The sequence below is a fragment of the Cydia fagiglandana genome, chromosome 8, assembly GCF_963556715.1.
Source record: "Cydia fagiglandana chromosome 8, ilCydFagi1.1, whole genome shotgun sequence".
In the NCBI taxonomy this organism is placed as follows: domain Eukaryota; kingdom Metazoa; phylum Arthropoda; class Insecta; order Lepidoptera; family Tortricidae; genus Cydia; species Cydia fagiglandana.
Window position 1 is genome coordinate 8119409 of NC_085939.1, and position 24727 is coordinate 8144135.

General features: G+C 37.4%; 1 protein-coding gene across 1 annotated transcript in view; it reads right to left on the reverse strand.

The window, feature by feature from the left end:
* Nucleotides 1–300: 300 nt before the first annotated feature.
* LOC134666598 (nose resistant to fluoxetine protein 6-like) overlaps nucleotides 301–24727 on the reverse strand; it is a 34637-nt gene continuing 10210 nt past the window's right edge. Inside the window, exons 2-12 of the mRNA XM_063523811.1 lie at nucleotides 19828–20036; nucleotides 17409–17602; nucleotides 16531–16792; nucleotides 14927–15087; nucleotides 12232–12400; nucleotides 9718–9911; nucleotides 7278–7407; nucleotides 3831–4020; nucleotides 2811–2953; nucleotides 1332–1428; nucleotides 301–483 (exon numbers count right to left, since the gene is read on the reverse strand). Of these exons, the coding sequence (XP_063379881.1) occupies nucleotides 449–483; nucleotides 1332–1428; nucleotides 2811–2953; nucleotides 3831–4020; nucleotides 7278–7407; nucleotides 9718–9911; nucleotides 12232–12400; nucleotides 14927–15087; nucleotides 16531–16792; nucleotides 17409–17602; nucleotides 19828–20036 (1784 nt within the window). The 3' untranslated portion in view covers nucleotides 301–448. The remainder of the gene's footprint in view (nucleotides 484–1331; nucleotides 1429–2810; nucleotides 2954–3830; nucleotides 4021–7277; nucleotides 7408–9717; nucleotides 9912–12231; nucleotides 12401–14926; nucleotides 15088–16530; nucleotides 16793–17408; nucleotides 17603–19827; nucleotides 20037–24727) is intronic.

The following is a 24727-nucleotide window of genomic DNA, read 5'->3' on the forward strand; positions in this document are numbered from 1 at the left end:
ATGAGAAAGTTGTTGAAACGTTTGTTTTAAAAACTGCAGAGATATATATTTTTGTGAATGAATAATAAACGCAGTTTTATTTTGACTATGTTAAGCCCACTACTTACCCGACTGCCGACTGAGGATTATATTTTTAGGGCTTATTTATTAAGTTAAATAATAAAATGGTCTAGCGCAAATCATGTTAAAATATCATTTCGACTTTACGGTCGTATCAAATTTAAACTTCAAGAAATTAGCATTCCAAGACTGTAGGTACTTCCTACAGTGACCCACAGAACCAATAAAACATTTTATAAATTATCGAATAACTTATTTTATTTAATCACTTTATTCGATGCGATATAAAATACTAACATAAATTAAACCTAGGTGATGTCTAGATACAGCTAAGTATAATACAATTCTTTAGTCCAGAGTCCTTACAAACTACGTAATATTCTTCCTTTCACTTGTCCTTTAACTTATTCGTTTGTGGTTTACCTGTGAGAAATAAAACGAAGGTTTAGTATTTAGGAAGGGTAGGTATTAGGTATACAAGATTCATAACTTCATGGTACCTATAGCCCGAAAAGAAATTAAAAAGTGGCAATATCGTAGTGTCGTCCTATTTTCTTAGATTGATTTGAAAGGGGCGGCACTACGATGTTGCCACTTTTTAATTTCTGCAATTTTTTGTCGGTCTATAGACTATAGGTAATTGTATTAATTGTAATTTTAGTGTAGGTATTTTTAACCGACATCAAAATTCCAAAAGGAGGAGATTCTCAAATAATTTGTTATGGTTTTTTGTTGTTTCTTTTTATCTTTTTTCCCTCAGAACTTCGTCATTTCTCAGGCATTTTCGATTTTTTTTTAATGTATATACTTAGAGATTGGCCCATTTTTTGCCAAATTCCAGTTCCGTGAGGAATAGAGTCAATTCCTCAAATATATGCGTCGCGTATTTTAGGTTTGGTTTATCTTCTACATTAAGTTGGTAGCAAGATTTTTTTTGTCACGGTCGTGTTCTTATGATGGTTTCCACGAGGAACTGAACTCCTCAAATCTTATAAGCAGAGCCCGGAAATTTCGCGGCGAAACAAATGACTACGCAATCTATCCATAGCTAGTGTTAGAAACATTTTTTTATCGATATCTATAGTAAAAAAAACTTTATTTAGCATCATGCAAGTTGTGTAGGTAATAAGTAGAAGAAAAACACTGTTCAGTTTACCTCATTATGCTGTTGCGTTTACCTTATTATGCTGTTCAGTTTACCTCATTATGCTGTTCAGTTTACCTCATTATGCTGTTCAGTTTACCTCATTATGCTATGTAAAATATCTTACCGAAATATATCCTATAAACTTTGTTGAAAGGCATCTCAATGGCTACAGTGGCGATGATGGACGTCACCAGTACGGCCAGCATCTCCGGCACATGGAACTGAAAATAAATAATAACTTTGTATATAGTATGAATAATCTCAGGTGAATTTTTCGGGCTCGGACCCTAATCTGTTAAACAATAGTTATTTGTTTTACAAGGGCGCAAAGTTGTTAAACAAAATTTGCCCCCGAGTGAAACACAAAATTTTTCACCACACCAACCCGAAGCAGATATTAAATGTAAAATATCAAACAAAATCAAATCCAAATGAATGTTATTAAATATTTATCATCCTAAATCATCATTGAAAAGTCAATTCTACCAGCAAACTTAAGAAAACAACTCAAAATTTGCATTTGATTACTTTGCCTCACATGTGAATAAAATGCAACTTTGCTATCAGTTTTTGAAGTGCAAAGTAAGCCTTTCCGAGCTGGTGTGGTGAAAAAGATATTGTTTCCTTTATGCAGTGGTTTCAATGCTTACTGCTAATAGCCCCGACGTAAGTAAGCACCCGAACTCGAAAAAATCATCTGAGATAATTCGTACTTTACCTCTCTTGTTGAATGATGGTTCCTTTGACAGTTCATTTTCATATAAAGGAGCGGAGTAGCTGTCACGTGTCACGTAAAATTTTCAAATAAAGCATTTAATTAAATTTCATTTCATTTCGAAAGGTGTAAATACTTTTTGAAGGTTTGGCACATTAACTTATTTAGAAATGTAATTAATAATTTGTGACGTACGACTTTTAAGTGTATAGTAATTATTTTTAATGAAATGAATGGGTAATTTAGTTATAAACTTATAAATCGAGGGGTAGGCGGTCAAACCCGATGAGTCGAAATATTTTTTCATTCAAATTAGAACTATATGTGACGTGCGTAGAGTTCTTATTTGAATAAAAAAATATATCGACTCATCGGGTTTGCCGCCCACCCCTCGAAATATACTGTTAAAACATTTTTTTTTAATTAAGCTCAACCAAAAGAGACTTGAAGGATGAGTCTTACGGATTATCATTCGACTCGAGATGTATGGGGCCGTATGTGAAAACAGTATTAGCCAATAGCCAATCTAAAAAAGCAAAACACTTTAGGAATTCCGCGTAGATCCAATTTTAACTCGTAACACACGGGCAGTATTCGATTATATAGAAAAGGGGAAAAAGAGGATAGCGAGGAAATAATACCTCTACGGTAGAGCTAGGAATGCGGAAAGAGAAGAGTCGTGGAATATATGGGAACTAATACATTATACTTCTCTTTCTACAAAGACTCTAGTTACTTGTTTTTCAAATGCGCTCTTCGTTACACTGTCGACGTCAATGATATTTACCTTTACTCCTTTGTAACAAGGCGAAAAATGTAAACATATAATTGACGTGGACTGTACCTTTGAAGGCGAACTAAATACTGTATGTTATTCTGAAGTCTTACCAGTAATAAAGGAGTGTAGTGCTCCGAATGCCTCTGGATGCCGACATTATAAAAGAATATCGGGAATTGCGTTAAGTAAACGCCGTATGCAATTTTGTTAAAGAACTTGAACACTCGCCATTCGACGAATGCGGTTCCTATGCCTGGAACAGAATGAATAAACATTAATTTTAGACTAAATTTAGCCTACCTTTAAGGCCACGGGCATCGAAGAATAACTGGATCTATATATTTCATTTTCGGATATATGTTTCTTGACTATATGATAATAGATGTGATATTGATATTAGTCGAAAGACTAAATTGCAAAGAGTAAATAAGTATATCCAAAATAAAGGAAAGTTTACGTGATAAAGCCCCTGAAAATGTGGTGTGGGCCATGTGGTGTTTACCAGTAATTAGTTATACATTCAGCATGTTGTCATTGTTTGTATAGATGTAAGCTTCAATGTAATAACTGTTGGTGAACCTATAAATAAATAAATAAATAAATAAAAATCGAGAAAAGTTTGCATCAATAAAAAGTAATATCAAATAGGTCGTATTTAGAGTTTTAGGAGAGTAGGGTTGTTACAGTTGTCTTCCTCATTGCGTATCTCGTATTTAATACCTGGGTTTGGTTCGGTTGGAAAGGGAGGCAAACAGCGAACCTGTAACTTGTAGCTTTATAAAACACGACCCTTTTTTTGTCTATCTCAATCAGAGAGAATGATGATGCAATCCTGTTATCCCTTATTAGGGAGTTAGGGCTCGAAGAAGAATCCTCCATTTGTTGCGATATTGAGCGGCTACTTCCAGCTACTTCTAGTCGAATCCAGTTGAGCCAGCCTCCTTCTCAACTGATCGCTTCCATGTAGTACGAGGCCTCGCCGACTATCTACTGCCAGCCGACTGCCAGCGGAGACCCTGCTTAGCCAGATGGCTGTCCGGCCTGTGTAGCACGTGTCCGATCCAACGCCACTTCCTTTGGATTATCGTCCTATCAGAGAGAATACAGGACAAATAAAATTTCAAACTAACCTGCATAGTCATTGCAGATTGCCCAATGCATGATACACATGAAAATCCCCCACAGTATCGGAGAGAAGGCAGCGAAGACTGCCGCGGGCGCGTGATCATACTGGTAGCCTTCCATACCCATCCGGTACGGGCTGACAATGGTCGCTGCGGCCAGCGCGAAGCAGCTCAGCCAGAGGAGACGGACTTGCGTCTGAAAACATGCTTTTTTATAACACGATGTGTTAAGAAGAATATACCGAAGTGTTGCTACACGGGGACCATAGATTTTAAGTGCGTGCTAATGATTATTTAAGTGCATTCTGACACAAAATGGGGCTACTGCGTATAATTATATATTATATTAACATAGTAATCTTTCTAGTGAAATTTGCTCATTATCATAATACTGCATAGTGACTGCATACAAAATACGGGAGTGACCCTTTTAATATATTTAATATGCACAATACTGCATCCCTACGGAATAAGTAATTCGTAAGCATAGTAGGTGAAGGTTTTCATTAGGTACTTATAATCCTGAATATTGTGTTAATTCAATCCAATATACAGAACTTGGTGTCTTTTGAATGTTTTTCGAAATCGGACAGTAGGTATGTAACAATAGAATTTAAACATGAGAAATAATCATCAAAACAATTTACTACATATTTACACTTCTTTTTTAAAAGACATGTCTCTGCAGAGGTGTGTCATTAACGGTTACAGTTTACGGTTCAATTTATAATGGTTAATGGCCAAAAATGGTAAATTGCATTAACGTTTCGGCCAACACTGCCTAGAACTGCCTGCTGCTGCTTTTCTGGTAAATTGTTCACTTGTTCGAATGGCTCTTCTACCTATTGGAGTCTCGCCTTAGATCAATAGGTACACAACCAACCTATATCCAAAACAGTTGGATTCGTAGTTTTCTCACCGAGACGGCTAATAAATAATGCGAGTGGAACAGACGCAGAAAGCTAGTTCGCAGCATTATTAAGGATTTGTTTCACTGGCATCTCGTCTTAATGCGTATCTAATTATTTATTAAAAGGGTTTGCGTTCAAGGTTCACTGAACGTTGTCCTTCAGAAATGGCTGTAGGCATTGTATATATGTTTCCCCTTTGTAAAAGTATTGAATCGTAGAGAGAGCTAGGCAACACATAATAATAACAGTCGTGTTAAGTGTACTACTTAACTGTATACTTGACATAATTAATTTAATCAATAACTGCTCTGAACATAACTTATTGGGTACGTAGATATTTGCAAGCTCTTTCGTTAATCCATATGTCTTACGGAGCGAACAACTAGTAATAAGTACTTAGGTACAATTCTTTTATTTTTCCGTATGTTCTAATATTAAATACCTAAGTATAGTTAGTGTAGTAAGTAAAATTGTAGCTAATAAATAGATAAATAGATTATAAGGTGCCCGCGTTCACTGTTCATTTCATTTAGAATGAAATGTAATGAATGTAGGTATGCTTTTGCCTACCAACCCAAAATGAGCAACTGCAAAAGAGCTTTTGTTACGTTTACGGCTATTTCTAAAATAACCTAAGGCTAAACGGTCGTCGACTGCATCCACGGGAAACCCAAATTGATCTATTTTGCGGCAATTACTAATTAATATGCCTCTGGCACTGACTAACATTGGTAAAACGTTGCGTCAGTTCTGTTTGATATTTGTAGGAGGACCGCTAGCCAGTATCATTTTCTAGTCCCTGCCGTTCCGTGTACCATATAATGCAGTCAGAAAGAGAACAATATAACTTGTTAAAATACTTACAAAAGATGAAATTATCAACTTAATAAAATATCACGCGAGTTTAAAGTAAGTTCCCGGTTTTAAGTACGGAACACTTTTTTTTTTTTTTTTATTATGCATGGGTTTACTCATGGCCACAGACTAGCCGAGGCGTAGACGTGGCCTACGATGGAGCGAGCTCGCCCAGAAGGTGCCTGTTCACTCTTGATTTGAAGGTTGCCGGGTTATAAGAGCACGGAAATATAGACGCCGGCAAGGAATTCCATTCCTTGGCAGTGCGCATAAGGAAAGTAGAAGCAAAGCGCTTAGTGCGAATTGGCGGAATATCTACCAAGTAAGGATGGAAACCGGCCGTGCGTCTAAAAGTCCGATGGTAGAATGGGGACGGTGGAATGAGCTCGTGTAGCTCTTGAGCACACTCCCCGAAGTGCAACCTGTAGAATACCGACAGGCTGGCGACTTTCCGCCGATGGGCCAAAGTTTGAAGCTAACGTTAACGTTTGCACTTAACGTTAACGTTGAAAATTATCTAATAAAATCCATAATGCCAAAGCCATCGGCGTGAAATAACGATATCAAAGTTAAAATTACTGAAATAGCCTCCTAAGGCCCACGGTCCTACCTATAGTACCCCTTTAGTTCGATGAAATTTAAATTCTATGCAATTCGTAAAATTTTCCAATAACGCAAAATCAACTCTATTTCCTACACTATAGGTTCAGATTTCAATGAGGAAGCGCTGGTGGCCTAGAGGAAGCGCTGGTGGCCTAGCGGTGAGAGCGTGCGACTTGCAATCTGGAGGTCGCGGGTTCAAATCCCGGCTCGTACCAATGAGTTTTTCGGAACTTATGTACGAAATATCATTTGATATTTACCAGTCGCTTTTCGGTGAAGGAAAACATCGTGAGGAAACCGGACTAGTCCCAATAAGGCCTAGTTTACCCTCTGGGTTGGAAGGTCAGATGGCAGTCGCTTTCGTAAAAACTAGTTGCCTACGTCAAATCATGGGATTAGTTGACAAGCGGACCCCAGGCTCTCATGAGCCGTGGCGAAATGCCGGGATAACGCGAGGAAGAAGAAAAGAAGAAGAGGTTCAGATTTCAATGGCAAATTCTGGATTTTTCATTTGTATGGATGGGCCTTAGGAGGATCGTACGCCATTCGTACTCCAATGAGATGATCTTAAACTTCATTCGAAAAGGTAAAATTAAATTTATTAGATGAGAGTTAAGTGAAGTGCATGATGCACTCTCCGGCAAGGAAGTCTGAAACAGGGAGGATGTTGCGGATGCAGATTTTTGGACATCTGCGGATGCAGATATTTAAAGGCCCGCATCCGCGGATGCGGATGGGGAAGTCACGATAAGTTACTTAAAAAACGTCAAATATTACATTTTTTGGTAATTTTTATAAAAAAAAATAAACGTTAAGTATTTGAACAAGAATAATAGACGGTGCATTATATTTCATAAACAGTAACGTGGCCGACTTTTCTGGAATAGACGATTTCGTTATAGGTAAAGACGAAATTACCTAGCACTTAATACACCGCCGCTAAGACGTTTCTGTACCGACTTGTTCGACATCGATTTCATGCGGATGCGGATCCAGATGCGGATGTTGAAAAAAATAATAATGCGGAAGTTCCGCGGTTGCGGATGCGGATGCGGATATTCGCAACATCCCTGGTGAAACTTACATTTGAAAGGTTAAAGTTGAATTTCTTTGTTCGCAAGCAGTACGCCATACACACTCCGATGAGATAGATGGTGGCGCGGTGCGTGGGGAGGATGTAGGAGTACCGGGCCGCGTCTAATAACTTCTGCACTCTGAAAATAAAACCGCCGGGTAAAAATTTTGTTCAGCTTTAGGAAGTCGGAATTTTAGGGTATCTAGTATCTAATATCGCGCAATACATGCGCAGTTTTATTTGGGCAGGAAAATAAAATTATATTTTCAAAAATATTCGGTAGGTAGAAGAAGTTTAATAAATAAGTCTTTAGGATGGATAGAGTAGGTACATTGCAATGTGAATTATGATTACAATTATTATAACTACTAGGTAAGTACCTACCAAATGAGCAATTAATATTATTAGCAATTAATAGCTTCATAATATACATTTATATAATAACAAAACTTAAGGCCCCGTAGGTTCGTGTTCTTCTCTAAGTGTGAGATGGGTGTGCGTGCTCAGGACCGTGAATATGATGTTATTGAATTTTAATTTGTTGTAATGTAAGTTTTAACAAAAAAAAAGTAATCGATCGTATTGACATTTAAAAAACCGGCCAAGTGACAGTCGGACTCGCGTTTCAAGGGTTCCGTACATTACTCAATTTTTAACAATGCATTTTTTATATGTGAAACGCGAGTGAATTGTCTTTAACCCTTTAACCGCCACTGTCTGATAAATAAGACAAAGTTCTGACTTGGTTTTTCCAGCACATTTATAACTCCCGTAACTATGCCAACCTTACTCTGCGTGGTACAATTACTGTCGGTGGCGACACGAGCACGCTCGATCAAAAATTGCTGGCGGTTAAAAGGTTAAAAAACCCGTAGGGGTCGGATCAAAAACTAAGTTATTAGTCTGACTCACGCTTGACTGCATATTTCTAATAGGTTTTCCTGTCATCTATAGGTAAAGACCTATTTTATGTATTTTTTTCAAAATTTTAGACCCAATAGTTTCGGAGATAAAGGGGGGGAATGGTATTTTTGCTTATTTTCTTGAATTACTTCTAAACTGTTTATTCTAAAATTATAAAAAAATACATTTGAGATTCTTATAATGAGCTCTTTCATTTGATATGTAACACGATATAGTTTAAAAAACTTTATTTTTTAATTTTCTCATCTACCCCCCAAAAGTGGCCTCTATGTTTAAAATTCATTTGTTTACGTTACATGTCCGTCTTTGGGTCACAATTTTACACATGTGTACCAAATTTCAACTAAATTGGTCTATTAGTTTCGGAGAAAAAAGGCTGTGACAGACGGACAGACAGATAGACAGACAGACGCACGAGTGATCCTATAAGGGTTCCGTTTTTTTCCTTTTGAGGTACGGAACCCTAAAAAGCGGTACGGTTCTTCAAAAACACGGCTCTCTGAACCTACGTCACTTAAGTTTAACATGCTCTAATTAATTGTACATAAATATATTTTACATTGTACAATACAAATATTACATGGTTGACCGGACCCACAGCCAGACCTTCGTCCTTTATTTAACCTAGTCAAGGACACACACAAACATAATTTTGTTTGCCCAAACTTTGTAACAACTTACAGTAGTATTTAATAGAGCCAGATTACCTTTTACACTGTTCAAGTTTGCTGAGAAAATGAAATGTAAATTTGTATTCATGCCCTACGGCTTGGATAAATATAATTTTGTTTTATCATCGAAGCTACAGAAGAGAGAAGACTAAGATGCTTTCAGGATTTTTGTAGGGCTATTTGAACGATAAAACTTTGTATAACATTGTAAATATAAGTTCCAGTAAGTACCTAACTTAGCATGTTACTAGGTTGTATGCAAGAATAATGTGGTTACATTAGGTTATTAGGTTAGTCTTGCAGTACGTTTTTAATAGGTTTTCTATTAATTTAAGCTGCATGTGAATGTTTAATAAATCTCTCTTTGTAATACCATGTATGTTGTGGAAATGAATAAAGTGTTTATCTATCTATCTATCTATCTATCTTCGTGCGTTCGCATGTTTATGTACCTAACCCACCGCAAACTTTGATACGAGTACCTATTCGAAGTTTTAGCATTCTCCATGGCTGTAACTCCATATTGGAAGGGTGATAGAGATATAAAAAAACTTAGAATTCATAGCTTTAAACACAATCAAATCGTGCTTTTGCCCCATTTTAACCTTAGTTAACTTGAGTTGACTTAACGTAGCGCACGATAACTAAATAGCATGATTCAAATATCAGTATGTCAGTGTAGGTACTAATAAATACATTCGAATTGGCCTATGAGTAAACTGACAGAACCCAAATCACGTTTTGTGTCTAGTGCCTTCTTTATTTTAATTACCTATTTGTTGTTATTGTGGTATCCTTTTGCCCTATTTATACAGAATATCTGCAGAAAAAAGAAAAATAAGAATAACACTTACGATATCCCGAAATACACGAACATACTGATGTCGTACCAGTAGATAGCGAGCCAGCGGAGCGCGGTGGAGGCGACGGCGACGGCCGCGATGAGCGCCCAGCCCAGCGGCCGATACCGCCACAGCACCAGCAGTAGTGGGAGCGTGGCCACGTACAGCTGCATGTCCATGCCGATCTGGTGCGTGTGTGTCAGGCACTACAAATGGATAATACTGATTGTAGGATTTGGTACGTGAGTGTCTACATTTCAATTTTCGATGCGATGAATAAAACATATAAATATTCAAGATGGCTGTCGTTTTTGTAACTTCGAGTACGGATTTATGTTAAAGGACCTTTCGGATTTTCAGATATTGGTCCCAACAAAATTTATAAATACAAGATGGCGGCCGTTTTTCACAGATTCATATTTAAGAGCGTTTCGAATCTTATCCATTACGCTATAACCACGCGTATTTTCTTACAAACGTGTAGTCCAGTATAGCAAGAGTCATATAGCTATTGATTCTTCTAGCTTCATCACCCCTTGATTGTTCCTACTCACATTAGAACTTAAAAAAATATTATGCCCTCAACTACGGTTTTACCTAATATCGATTTAATTAAAAACATCCCTTCGCTTTGCTCGTTCGATAATAACGTGGAAAAAAAAATACAAGACCTCAAATATTTCAAAATTAGGTTTATCGATAGAGGAACTATACTGTCATTAAATTTTGCTTCCAATATTCCGATAACTGATGGTCATGGATAGCTTAACCGCCTAAATGCAAAAACGGTTTCCAAAATAATTACTAAAATATTGTAAATTGTGTTACGATGAGAAAGAATATAAATATTATGGATAATTACGTCCAAAAATAAACACAAAAACTCAGTCTTTGCATTGTTTGTAGACACGAAGTCTACTAGGTATAATAAATAGGAATTATTTATAAATAAGATTTAGAATCAAAACACAGCAAAGTAAATTTCTAAAAGAGCTTGTAATATTTTTTATCAGCAAGGCTTCGAGCGGCTAAACTAGGTTCTTCAATTAAGATCTGAATATAGGTGACACGGTAATAGAGATATTTATGTAATACCCGTGAGAATTGGAGGAGTGTATTTCATTGTTTACGGCATCAGCCGCAGCAGTCTATAGTTCAAGATATTCGTTAGTGATTGAAATCTACTAAGTTAACTGCGAAGTAGGTGCCAAAGGAATTTCAGCGTTGCTACTATTTCATAAGGCTTTCATTTGAAAAACGCGTAAGGAGTGATGACGCAGCCGTATTCGAATAAAACTTATAACTTGCCACAGCGGTACGATACCGATGTCAGTGTCAAAATTGACAAGTGACATTTCTTCAAGCAAAAATGTTTTATACGTTAATGTCTTCGCAAAATTCAAATTTAGGTACCTACTACGTTTAAATTAAAATAAGCTCGGTAAAAGTAATTTAATAATATTAGCAGCGTAGCATTCGTTTGTAATATGTACCCAGTATTCAAAAACCACTCCAGTGCCGAAAATTAAACGAAGCAATGAATTTTTAATTTAATAATTTAAAATTATAATTTGGCATTACAATTTGCATTGCAAGTGGCATACTCGTTTCTCGGATATTACGGACAATATTTTTTAAACATCTGGGTGGCCGGCGTCAAACGCGATTCTCGGAACGATTTCATTACGATCACCTTAGGCTTAATTCTCAAAGTACTTATTACAATATTTGTTTTATTTTTTATAAGTTTCTATACGGAACATGAAGATTCCCTGGAATCGAACCTGGGTATTTTGATTTCTCTTCTGCGTAAATCCTGGCAATGTCAATGTTGATTCGTTGGATGTAGCAGTTTTTGGCAATTTTCAATAAGTATAAAATGGTGTATGAATAACATAGAAATATTTCTTTCTCATTTAATATTATTTGAATAGGATTTTTATTTTTTTAATTTCTCATGCTCTGAAAGAGGGTTCTAGAAGGTGTGCAGAAAATGATACGTTTCTGCACTAGAGCACTTTATTAGGTTCCATGTACGGTTACTTTAGGTTTTTTTTTACGATAATCAATTGAAATATGGGTATAAATGGATTTGTTATAAAAGTTCTATTCTGATATTTGAATACTTTTGCCTAAATTGTTAATTGAAAGTTAAAAAAATACTTTGAAAATTTATATTCAGTCATGTTTTTATAAAAACCAATTGCATTTTACTTTCCTCGTATTACTATTCGAAATGAAAAGTAGAGAGTGTTTAACTCGGCTGAAAGGCATCCTTTCAGCCTTGGACTATTGGTCAAACTACCTCGGCAGAAATGAGTGTCTTTCATCCCTTGGTTAACAATCGTAACACGCCCTTACCAGCCCGACCACGACCAGCCAGACTCGGGGCTATCGATGTTACAAAACTAAAGCGGAAAAACTGTCTATAACGCCCTGCACGTCGCAATATTAGGTCAAGGTGTCAAAAGCCGTTTTATACCTGTAAACTTGTACTGAAAAGGGGTTCTTCAGCAGAAAGCATACCATTTCTTCGAAGCCGAAGTAGTTATGTATGAAGAGGAAGCTCTTCCACATGTTCTTCTCGCAGATGCGGCTGTGCTCCTCCACCACCAGGTTCCACTGCGGGCCGTTATTCACGTCGGGCAGAATGTAGGTGCAGAATAGCATTATTGACAGGAACAGAGGGAATAATCTGAAACAATAGGGAATATTATGCAAAACTCTGCGTAGGAGGCGCCACTACCACTATCCATTACAGTCTGGGGATTCTGGGAGTCTACCGCGAAAATAGTAGATTGTTAACCAAGGGTTGAAAGGCACCCATTTCTGTCGAGGTAGTTTGGCGCTCGAACGCAGTGAGAGCGCCAATAATCCGAGACAGAAATGGTGCCTTTCACCCGAGTTAAACACTCTACTTTGCATATCGAATGCGAGGAAACCAAACAAGACAAGGTAATTTCGCAAAATCAGTAATGGAAATACCTAATAGATCTACGGCCATGATTTATTTTCCTTGGAACTTACTTACAATCGAAGACTTTACAGGTGTGAAGATTAATAACCCCTAGCGAAAATCATTTAGATTGCAATATTTACGAAACACACATTTTTTAATAAATAGTTAATTAGTAGTTAATAGTTAGTATGAAAATCAGCGGGATTGCCTCTTACTTTTTAATTTTATACTTTTTCGTTCTAAAAGCCGCAATAGACTACAGGACCACACCGCGACCACGTAATAACATAATAAAAGTATTTTAAATATTAAATAACAATTTGATTTAATATACTTAAGTAATTTTTATCTTGTATTTTATTTTATATTCATGAATATAGTGCTAAATAACTTTAAAAATCAATTTAATATGGTACAAAGTTTAACTGTGGCTGTATAAGATTCTGCCTTTGCTCATTTACGCAAGTGTAAGGTAAAAAAAATAATATTTTTGGTGTATTCCTTTTGGTTCCAGCCTTATGAAATCGAGTAAATAGAATTCAACTAAAGAAATCAAGAATAAATTGTTTGTAACAATTCACTTACATCATTTTTATAAAAAAAAGGATCATGGTGGGATTAGTAAAATTAAACAATTACCAATTGTTCCAGGCGAGGAAATAAAGACGCTATTTTTCCATTTTGTTTCCATTCAGTTGTTCGTGGAATGGGGACGCAGAGGAGTACACTACTTTTCTGCACTAGAGCATAAACGTATCACTTTCTGCGCACCTTTTAGAACAACAACGACCCACTTTCAGAGTATGAGATATGAAAAAGATAATTTTGGTATCCAATCTCTCTATCACTTTCTTGCATATTCGAGCGATAAAGAGGAAGATAACTAAATTTCGATGTTCGCGTTTCCCGGTGGGCCCTTGTTAACAAACCACCTTGATGCAACAATATCATATTTTATTGTTTGAAAACTTGTCAAAAAACAGTTTAAGGCACAGTATGTATAAGTTACACTATGGTTTATTAGCTAGCTTAGTGGTGCATTCTGGTGGCAGAACATTCCAGTAATACCCACTATGTGTTCACATCGCCAAATGTGGTGCCAAATGAATATATTCTTCGAGGTAGGTAGACGTGACCTAGCCAACTAACGCAAGTAACTAGAATCTTCAAAGCGGTGTAAAAATGACCGGTGCAATGTGCTTATTAACGAAAATGATGAATTGCGATTTTATGTATAAAAATTCGGACTGTGAAGGAAAACCAATGTGGTGGATTTCTTATGTAAAAAGACTATGAAGAAAGACAAGGCTGGGAGTGTCTGGGAGTACTTAGGTTTCCTTAAAATTTGCTTTTTCACTGAAGAAACTTAGTAAATATCAAATAATATTTCGAACATAGGTACATTCCTAGAAATTTTAATGAGTTTGTGCCAATTAGCGAGCGGGCCCGAGATTATTATAACTAGATTCTCCTGTGAAAAGCCCTGTTGACTATAAGTACAATATACATACTGAAATCGGATCCGGTTCCGTTTAGATATACGGGGTGTCGCTAGCTAACCAAGTAACCAGACAAACAAAGATAGTATTAACTATCCATTAGAATAACATTACTAAATACTAATGATTATGCACGTACACGTGTGCCAGATACGAGAGACCAATAATATTCCTAATGGATTTTTAATCGATATATCCGATTCGTGTTTAATGATCATCATTGCTTTAAAATTCTTTGGCATTCACAAATACGTATTTTTTGTAGGTACCTATATGAGATAAACTAAAAAAAAGAAAAACCGACTTCAACGAGAATAAAATAAAAATATTATCCTTTTTATAGCGCCTTATATAGCGCTAGCAATAGATTATTATAAGAGTCAGAGGTACGAGACGACGTATTAAAGCTTTTGGAGAATGCGAAGACGGAGCAGGAAATCCTCTACTGAAGAGTGAAGATCCCTCTATTTTTCTCTATTTTTTATGTAATTCCTACTATCTCCTCCATATATTGGTATATTGTTTACGTCGAAATAAATCAGTATTTTAAGTAATTAAAAAAATAGATTATGTTTGAAGTCGGTGCCAAGGGGCTTTATACCTACGCTGCATAAAACCTTTATTAGTACGTATGTTCGACCGACGATCTGATCAACATAAAAGGGAACCAATGCTGCCTATATGTATCTGGATATTCTTCGGCAATGCTTTTGAATGATGTGATGATGATATCATTGGACGATAAATGAAAAATAAAACATACCTGAACCACCTAGAAATAAGTCTGTTCTTGATATCTATGGTGCCTTTCCGCTCCAATTCGGCCAACAGGTTGTTGGCGTTCAAAAAGCCACTAATGTACAAGAAGCTGTCCGTGTAGACGATGGCCGACCGCCCTATTACTGCCCAAGGCATTCCAAACACCTGAAAAACATTTATCCAATACTTGTATAAGCAGTGGCGGATTTTCCCTAAGGCCCAGTAGGCCCGGGCCTAGGGCGGCAAAAAGTCAGGGGCGGAAAATTATGAAAAAAGAATCGCTGATGTTAACAAGAAATAACTTAAAATGTAGTCAGTATGATGAGTGCTGCGAAAGGGGCGGCTACAGGGCCTGGGGCCTAGGGTGGTAATGACTGCAAATCCGCTACTGTGTATAAGTTATATAGGTAATATTTAGGTAATTATATTAAGAAATCCAGCATCATTTATGTGATACGAATCTATTAATACGTAAATATAAAGGAAAATTAACTAATAAGTATTCAAGTTAGACTGTTCCGGAACCGGCTCCATTGTCCGACCTTTGGTTTCTATAGAAAGTTTATTAGCGTGATAACTAAACTTTAAGTCTAAATGCGTGTATACACCCTAAAAGTTTCAGTATTAACTTAAGTTAGGTACCTACATAATATTTACCTATAGTTATTTTAGAGGACAGAAATGACCACATCGATTAGGTAGGTAATTAAGTCAATGAGTAGGTAGTTTTTCACGATGATTTTCAATGGTTAAGGTTAGGTTAGTGAATTATTGGTATTGAAAATCATAATTAATCAATGTTTAATAATCTGGGGATAATTGCAAAGTAGATTATAAACTAACGGTATTCACAAACATCCTTTATCAATCATTTCAGTTTTGTAGATGATTTGTATTTAAATAATGTTATCATAGTCAAAATAATAAGAACACATATAAAAAAAAAACAGATGTATTCGATTTATTCTCCCTTTATCCCTTAGTTTCTCCTCTTTACCACTACTTACCACCATCCCATCGCTACCCCCACTCTACCTCCTCTCTCCTCTACTCGTTTATTAATTAATTTGTCGGTACTGATTACAATTCCACAGAGTGTGTTAATGAATGAGTCAGTCGTCAAGGTACTTGTGCCCTAGATAGTAAGGAAACGAAGGAAAAACAATGAACTCTTAAATCCATTGTCATCTTGGTAGGTACTTCGACGAAATCCACAAATAAAATACACAATTTTATCTTAATTGCTTTATATGTTTCTAATTCAAAGGAGATCGGCTTTCCAATTAAGTTTTAAAAAGAATACTTAAGTACCTACACGTGTCTTTCAACAACCGAAACGTGATATTGATTATTTTAAATACCTACCTTCTTTATATTTAATATATAGGTACCTACTTAAGTAATATATATATTTTTTATAATTTAGCTATACAATTTTTATTCGTTTCTGAATTCGTAGTTACTTATTGGCTTATGAACTGGAAGTTTGTGAAAATTTTGGGAAGTTTATTCCGAATCCAAGCGATCCTAGCAACATAAGGATTTTGTTGAAAAAGTACTCCGTGAAGTGCTCAAGCGTATAGGTACGCAAAACATGAAATAACTCACCGCCGAGAACTGCGTCTTGTTGACGTACGGGTTGTGCGCCATCGCCATGGATTTATGAGCCATAAGAAGCGCCAACGCATTGATCCCTCGGAACGCGTCGACTCCTTTTACCCGCGTTTCATCCGATAACTCGAATACCTTTCTCAGATTGCGTCTCAGTGAAAACGCATTGAGGAGTTTCTCGAAGTTAGTCACGCCCTCCGTACCATCGTCGAGGATCGTACCCAGACTTAGTAATAATAAAATCGCCAGGAAAAATGTTCTGCAACAATAACTTTGATTCAGATACCTTAAAAGTCTCATACAAATATCGGGCTAATTTAAGCTTAACAAATAAATTGTGGTCTTATAACATACACTCACAAACAAATATTAAACTTTCGTGAGACATATTTTAAACTGTATAGACGACAACGGTTTCACTCAATTGATGTGCACGAGTTGCAGTCGCCGCGAGCACTCGAGCCCGAGGAAGGACCCCCGACGGGCCCGAAACATGTCGCCAATACCGACTAAAAATTCAAGTGAGTGAAATCCTTGTCGTATAAACACTCACAAACAACATCTTGATCGTATTGTTTATGCGCATGTTTTATCAGTTCTTTTTAAAGGCAACTAACGCTGTTATGGGAATCCTATTGTCTTCCAGTCATAGAATACTTTGATGAATCTGGCCGACACTTGCTAAATTAGTTAGACAATGGTCTAGAAACTACCAGACTGTTTTACAAGTTGCTTAAAATGTATGACTGAAATTTGTTATGAATATTAAATTTGTAACGTTTTGTTAAAGGTACAAACTTTGTATATTTATCTTATTTTTCGAAGACAAACTTACCGTAATAAAATGATTATTAGATTTGTACCTAAGTACTTACATTGAAAGGGTCTTTCCAAATGAATAAGGTCGTTTGAAATCCTTAACAGTACACATAGTATTCTGGACTCTGACTGAGATGCCGAGCCCGGAGAGCCGGTGGGACAGCTCCTCTTCAAGGTCGAAGCTGCTGCAGGAGCTGGGGATGCACACGCCCCAGAGGATGCTGGAGTAGCGGGGTACGCGGTGGCCCATCTAGAATTAAGAACACACTAGAATGTGACGAGTATCAACAGGTTTTATTATCTGTCCTGGCCACATTTGTCTACCGTCTCCGGTTGTCGACATAACTGCATTAACTGCAGTCACATTATATTTACATTCTTTCGGGATTTGTTCAATATATGTTTTTGAAATTTTGTTGATAAATTGTATAATTGGGGAGGCATGTTGGTAATCCCGAAGAAGAAATAAAATAAATAAATATAAAGACATGAAGATCCCGATGGGTACATCATCACAATCGTATTTTCAACACGTCGGAACAGGTGAGTTAACAAAAAATTTGAGCCATCTTTTTCACGATATCCAACACGATATCAATGTCCACAATTATAAATTATTGGATAGGGCTTCCAAGCTAGATATAACGTGTATGGAATTATTCGGATGACCCCTACTTATGGATCTTTTCTATGTAAGTATTTATTGATCTGAATCCTTTAAGTAAGTGTCTAATATCTGGGAGGCAGACGTCTTCGATACAACGGTACAATTAGGCCAGGGTTCAACGGGCGTTGGTTGGGCCAGGGTTGAGCGACGGTAAACTTTAACCAAGTAAATGCACGTGGACTGAATTTTCTGCGCGGGTTGACATGCGGTCAAGGGCCGCTCTTGCACAAGACAATTGTGATTCAAAATCCGATCGGCGACCAAATATGTTCACAAAGTAGCCAGAGGTGCTGCTCGAATATTAAGCACAGCCTTGGTCCCCGTGTGCGCAGGACGTTTACAATGAGACGGTGATTAAATTCAGCATGCGTAGACTACGGCCAGCGTTGACGCAGAAAAATGTGACCACAAAAGTAGATATTTCGTCTTGATTGGTATTTCCCATAGATATTTCGCCTTATTGTATTAGATATTAATACTGTTATTAGTATTTCAATTTCTAATCCCAATAAGGCCTAGTTTACCCTCCGGGTTGGAACGCCAATTATTGGGATTAGTTGCTAGGCAAGCGGACTCCAATGAGCCGTGGCAAAAAGCCGGGACAACGCGAGGAAGATGATGAGTATTTAAATTTTTCATGGCAGACTATTTATGCATTGCTGATTTATGGCTCCTGTACACGATGGCCCAGCGCCGGCCACTCCAAGGGACGCATTTATGCGTCAGAGGGAGCAAGTGATATTGCCATCTCATTCTATCGCATGGCTACGTCCCTTGTAGTGGCCGGCGTTGGCCCATCGTGTAGAGGAGCCATTAGACAACGGGTTTGGTGACTGTGGAGGCTGATGCGTGAGTGATGAGTAAGTGCGTATTTCTATTTTTATGGTCATAATAACTACTTATGAACCAAAATAATAATTATTGTAAGTATGTATTTTATTATTGTATGTTACTGCGACACATGCGATAGAGGGAAAGAAACATTAAATCGAATATACAATCGAATATAGTCATAGAACCGCCTCCTCGTTTAAATGTTGAAATAGAATCAATAATGATCAATTCCGTATTTTGTGCAAACCAGAGTTTCCGGGTTTCAAGTAGGTAATATGCCTTCATCATAATTACCTATATTAATAACATATTAGTGTAATATAAATATTGGTATATTGGTAATTGGTATAATTGTTTCGCAAATTTAATTGTGTTGTGACACTACAAGCAACGTGATTTTTAATGATCAAGCTTTTTAGCGTTCCGTAGCGAACCGGGATAGTTCGGTTCTCCTGTCGTTGCTTAGTAACCTTTAGCATTACCTACACTCTGCAAGATTCTTTAGATTTATCATTTATGTATTTTTTAAATTATATGTAAGTATCTAGGATAGCTCACTTGTCGGCAAAGCACATTGCAACCAATTTTGACTGTCGTCTATGACTTAATGCTTTGAGCATATTGTTTGCAATGACGTTTGTATACCTAACGAATAAACAATAAATCAAATTGTTATGGTGTTGTGATCTCAATAAAAACGTGCGTGGCATAACAATAAAGAATAGATATGGCTATGTGTATGGTCCTTACCGAGCGGATTATATAACTACATTTGGATAAAATATTCTACAGATTTGTAAAAGCTAGCTGCCTGTAGGTAATAAATGATACAAAATTGACATACTGCGAGTCGTGTCAGTTGTCGCGACTCCCAGTCTAGCAAAATCTCCCCGTATTACTCCGTTAGGCATTCGTCCAAGTCGCTAACACTAAAGTTTCAAAATAATGACTCAATGTACATTTTACGTACTTACATCAGAAATATTGCTCCTGAGATAATGTCCGCTGTGTATCATCCTGTCGAGGTGCATGTATCCGGGTCGCGCCAAACTGACTTCCAACGAGGCAAGACAGTACTTCCCCCGAACTGCCCCATCGATGGCGAGGCATTCGTCGAAGTCGCCATATTGGTTAGCGTTCCCGCTCAAAATTCCCGAGGGAGGTTTTGCTGTTGCGTCGAACACTGGAACAAACCGTTTTTTAAACACATGGAGAGGCACATTTTTTTTCTTTCGGAGCGATTATCAAAAAACATTATCAAAAAATGGTTGTTGGAGACCCATAGGTATTCGTTATGAAAGACCTATCCAGCGATACCCACATACCATTCGCTTAAAGTGAACATAAATTTTGTGTACAGGCAGACAACAATTAGTAGGGAGGTAGACATCAATTTTTTTTCCGTAGTTATAAATTAACCGTGCTTTCGTCATGCATGACCTGCCAAATTGCAGCACAGACTATCCATCAAGGAGCAACGCCGCAGACGGACGGGCAGACGGACATAGCATAACGAAACTTTATGACTACGGAACCCTAAAAATGATGAAATATTCAAGAAAACCCAAATTGGATTTGACAAAGCTTTGAGAGAATCTACTTAACATAAAAATTACAGTGGTTGTGGCAAATTGCTCGTAGCGTTAAAACCAATCTTAAACTGAGCACCGATCCGATAGTGTGTTTACGCTCACATCTTAATGTATCAATTAGTGGAGCAGGGCTTGCAGCCCAATTAGAATATAATTTTACGGATCTGATTCCGGATACGAAGCATCTGCTGTATAATTTAAATCCGAGTTGCAAACACCAAATAGAGGCGCATTGTCTCTGAATGGTATTTGGACGGAAAGGTTCTCGAGTGACGACCACGTACGTAGTGGAAGACGCAACCTTCAAGAAAATGGATCGGCGATCTGGTCAACATTGCAAGGAAAAGCGTTGTATTAATTCCCGAGGGAGACCCTTGTCTGGTAATTGGATTATAACGAGTGTGTAGCACTTGACTGTCACAGGGTAATTGCCTTATTAATTACTCACTATGACGTGCAGTTTCGCACTATGTTGCACATTAATAGGTATAATTGCGTCTTTTAATGTAACAATTTATAATGGGCGCTTTTGTACTTTACGCTGTACGTTTCATGGCTCCTCTATACGATGGGCCAACGCCGGCCACTCCAAGGGACGCAGCCATGCGGTAGAATGAGACAGCAATATCACTTGCTCCCTCTAACGCATAAATGCGTCCCTTGGAGTGGCCGGCGTTGGCCCATCGTGTAGAGGAGCCATCAGTGGTACGCTTTACCGTCATGTCATATTACTGAATCGCGATTAGAAAGGGATTGAGATAGCTGTCAATCCATATTGATTTTGACGTAAGTGTATAGAAATCTGTTATTTCTAATCCCTTTCTGATCGCGGCATGATAATAATATAGCAGAGGAAGATTTCAATTACCTACTCGAATGAAGACTGGACAGATTAAGAAGCCAAAATTATTTGGCTTCTTAAATCAATCAAAGTAAATATACAAAGTGATCACGGTGCCCTACTATTCGAACTTTAAGATACGTCAATTAATAGATCTAGAACCGATATGGATTATACCGGGTGTGGCCTGTAATATGAGCAAAAAATTTTACTGTAGGCTGTACTCCTCATACTGATTAACATTTGTTCAGCGACTTTTGAAAATAACTTGTAGTTTGATTTTTAATACACTTTAAAGGTTGTTCAAAGACGCAATGTATTGCGAATTTTATTATGTTTAAGGCTTGACCAGCAACGTCAATCACAATTATATGGCGTGGCGATGGCGTCCATTGAATATAATATTTATTATGTATGAAAAATAGGGAGTCTAAATACTTCATAATTTTTTCAAGTTGTTGGACAAAAGTTTCACCAGTTGAGGAGTACAATCTATGTTTTAATTATTTGCTCATATTACAGGCCACACCCGGTATATGTCAGTGTAAAAAGTGACGTTTTTTTAAACAAAAACGTTTCACACTACGTTTAAACGTTCAAACGTATGACACTGACATATCTAATGCATATCGTTTCTAGATCTATTAATTGACGTATCTTAAAATTCGAATCGAGCCGCTAGTATTTTTCTAGAATAGATTATACCTAGTTCTTATTGAAAAATAACAGGCGAAAAAAAATTGATCGATGAGACGCGGTTTTACGGAATTTCCTCACAAATCGAGGTAAATAGGTTTCCCATTAACACAAATTGTTTATGTCATTTATGATTCATATATTTTATATAGATCCAAATTATTGACATATTGGGAAATAATTAGTACCTACCTATCTATTTAGTAACACATTTATTACATTAAATAATACAATTTTAAACGTATTTAAAAACAGTTGTACGGTAGAAAGAAGATAAATCTAATCTTCAAGGATGGGTATATTCCACAGCCGTCTTCAGATCCAAATCTTTCTATCTTTCTTCTCGTTCCTCTAATTCTTAGAGAGACTGCTCTGATGATTGATATTTGTATTTTGACTTTGATCCAGTTGATTATTTGTGAGTATGGTTTGGACCGTTTTTCATGGAGCTTAAGGGATGTTCTTTTTATGAAAGATTCGTATTCCGTTCCGAAGCGCCATCACAGGAGACCTCAAGGGGAGTGAATGAGGCTCTGAGATCTTCTGCAGCCAGCCGGCCTAGCCAAGGTTGCAATCGCTATCGCTTCGATAACGAAAAGCATTATGTCTCTCTATCACTCTTCCATATTAGCGCGACAGTGACAGTTGCGTTTCGATCGCTACGGAGCGTAAGCGATTGGCATTTTGGCTACGCGGCCTGGTCGTATTTGCGATCTTTTTCGCGAGCGTGTATTTGGGCAATCGTATCGTACCTGTCTATAGATATAGGAACGAATAAATATACCTACCTACTACAATACAGTCGCCATCAGATATATCGGGGCGGCTAAGGCGGTCACAAATATCTGACACGCCTCTATTGCCAAAGCGTTAAGGTGACAGTCCATTTCCAACGACAGCTGCATTACTGTTCATTTTACTATGGAAATCGACAATAACACCGACGCGTTCAGTACTATTAGTGCAGCTGCGGTCAGAAATGGAATGTTACCATTAGAATGCGTGTTCAAATATTTTTGAGCACCTCGGACGCTCCGATATATCTGATGGCGGCTGTACCTACAAAGTAGATTGTGTTTGATCTGTGTTACGATACGAGTCACCTAGATCGATTGCAAATTGAAAAATAATTACACCTTAGACCTGTCGTTGCATTCGCACACTACACTGAGAACTGGCGAGTTGGTTACTTGGGCGAACTAGTCAAAGAACTATAGCTATAACTTTTTCTAGATTAAATATAAATATCTGAAAGACCGAGCTTTGCTCGGATAACATATAAAAACTCAAAAATGCTCGTTTTCCCAGAGATAAGACCTAGCTAGATCGATTTATCGCCCCCATAAACCCCCATTTAGCAAATTTCATCGAAATCGTTATATAGATGTTAGAACCGTTTCCGAGATCCCCGAAATATATATACATATAAATAAATATATAAACAAGAATTGCTCGTTTAAAGGTATTATAGATTTAGTTTAAGTACAATACAATACAATATAATACAAATCATACAATTCGACTTATTTAATTATGCTCGAGTACTTAACCTCTAAATAATTTAAATGTAGGTACCTGTTTATATATTCAGGTACCTATGCTTTCTAATTAGGTATTACAATTGTTACAAAATCCACATTTCAGTCCCTGTTATCGCCCTTGTTAGGCCGGAGTTTTATCCAAAAAGCGGCGTAATTTGCGAAAAGCCCTTCCGACCTTATTTGATTAAACATTTGCATCCACGTCAGATTCCGCCAAGCAATATATCTTATTAAAGTAGGCAAACAGAGGGCCTTGCCTCCCTGTCACACTTACGTACGAATTTACACGTGCGACAGAGAGGCAACACGTCGAACGTAGTTCGCGGTAGGCCCTCAGAGCCTCCGTTGGGAGATAATGTGTTTGACCTATTTAACGGTATTACTCTTTGTTATCCGTAATTGACAGTTGTATTTTTGAGATATGCAATAGGTATTAGCGAGATGAAAAAAAAAGTAAGGTCCACATAGATCTACATAGATGTTCAGTCAAGTAGGTATTTTTACGAGTAGTATAAGGCCCACTTGCACCATCCCACTAACCCGGGGTTAAGCGGTTAAACTGTTAACCTATTGTCAAATTGTATTGGTAACCATGGTAACTCCAGCTTTAACCAGTTAACCCCGGGTTAGTGGAATGGTGCAAGTGGGCCTAAAAGAAGTATAGGCTAAACATTTTAAAACCAACCTCTTGTATGGAATATTAGGTAGGTACCTACCTAACTTAGTATTAGCATGTAGTAGTAGTATATAGACTTTGTCACAGAATAAATAATAGTACTAGGTACAGAAGACTCACTCTCTAACAAAACGCGTCTGTTACGATCAGCACAGATATGGCCGCTAGGTGGCGACAGCGCCACGCGCGGCTTATGGCTTTCCCCAAAATTGGGGTGGAACGGATGTACTTTTATCTACCGGACTAAGTCGCGGAGTGAGCCACGCCTGACTCCGTTCGGATGAGAAGAGTCGTGGAATATATTGGGCCCCATACATTCCTCTTCTCTTTCCACACAGACTCTAATTTACAATAACGCACTTCGTTGCGTAAGGATACCCGTCATGATAAAATGTTAATGACATTTTGATTAATCAGGTGTCAAATCTTTGTTTACGAAACTAAAAAGTACGTGTTTCAGCACGAGCGGTATAATGAATTAATTACATTTATTGGTAATAACTAATAATTAGTACCTGCCTACTCAAA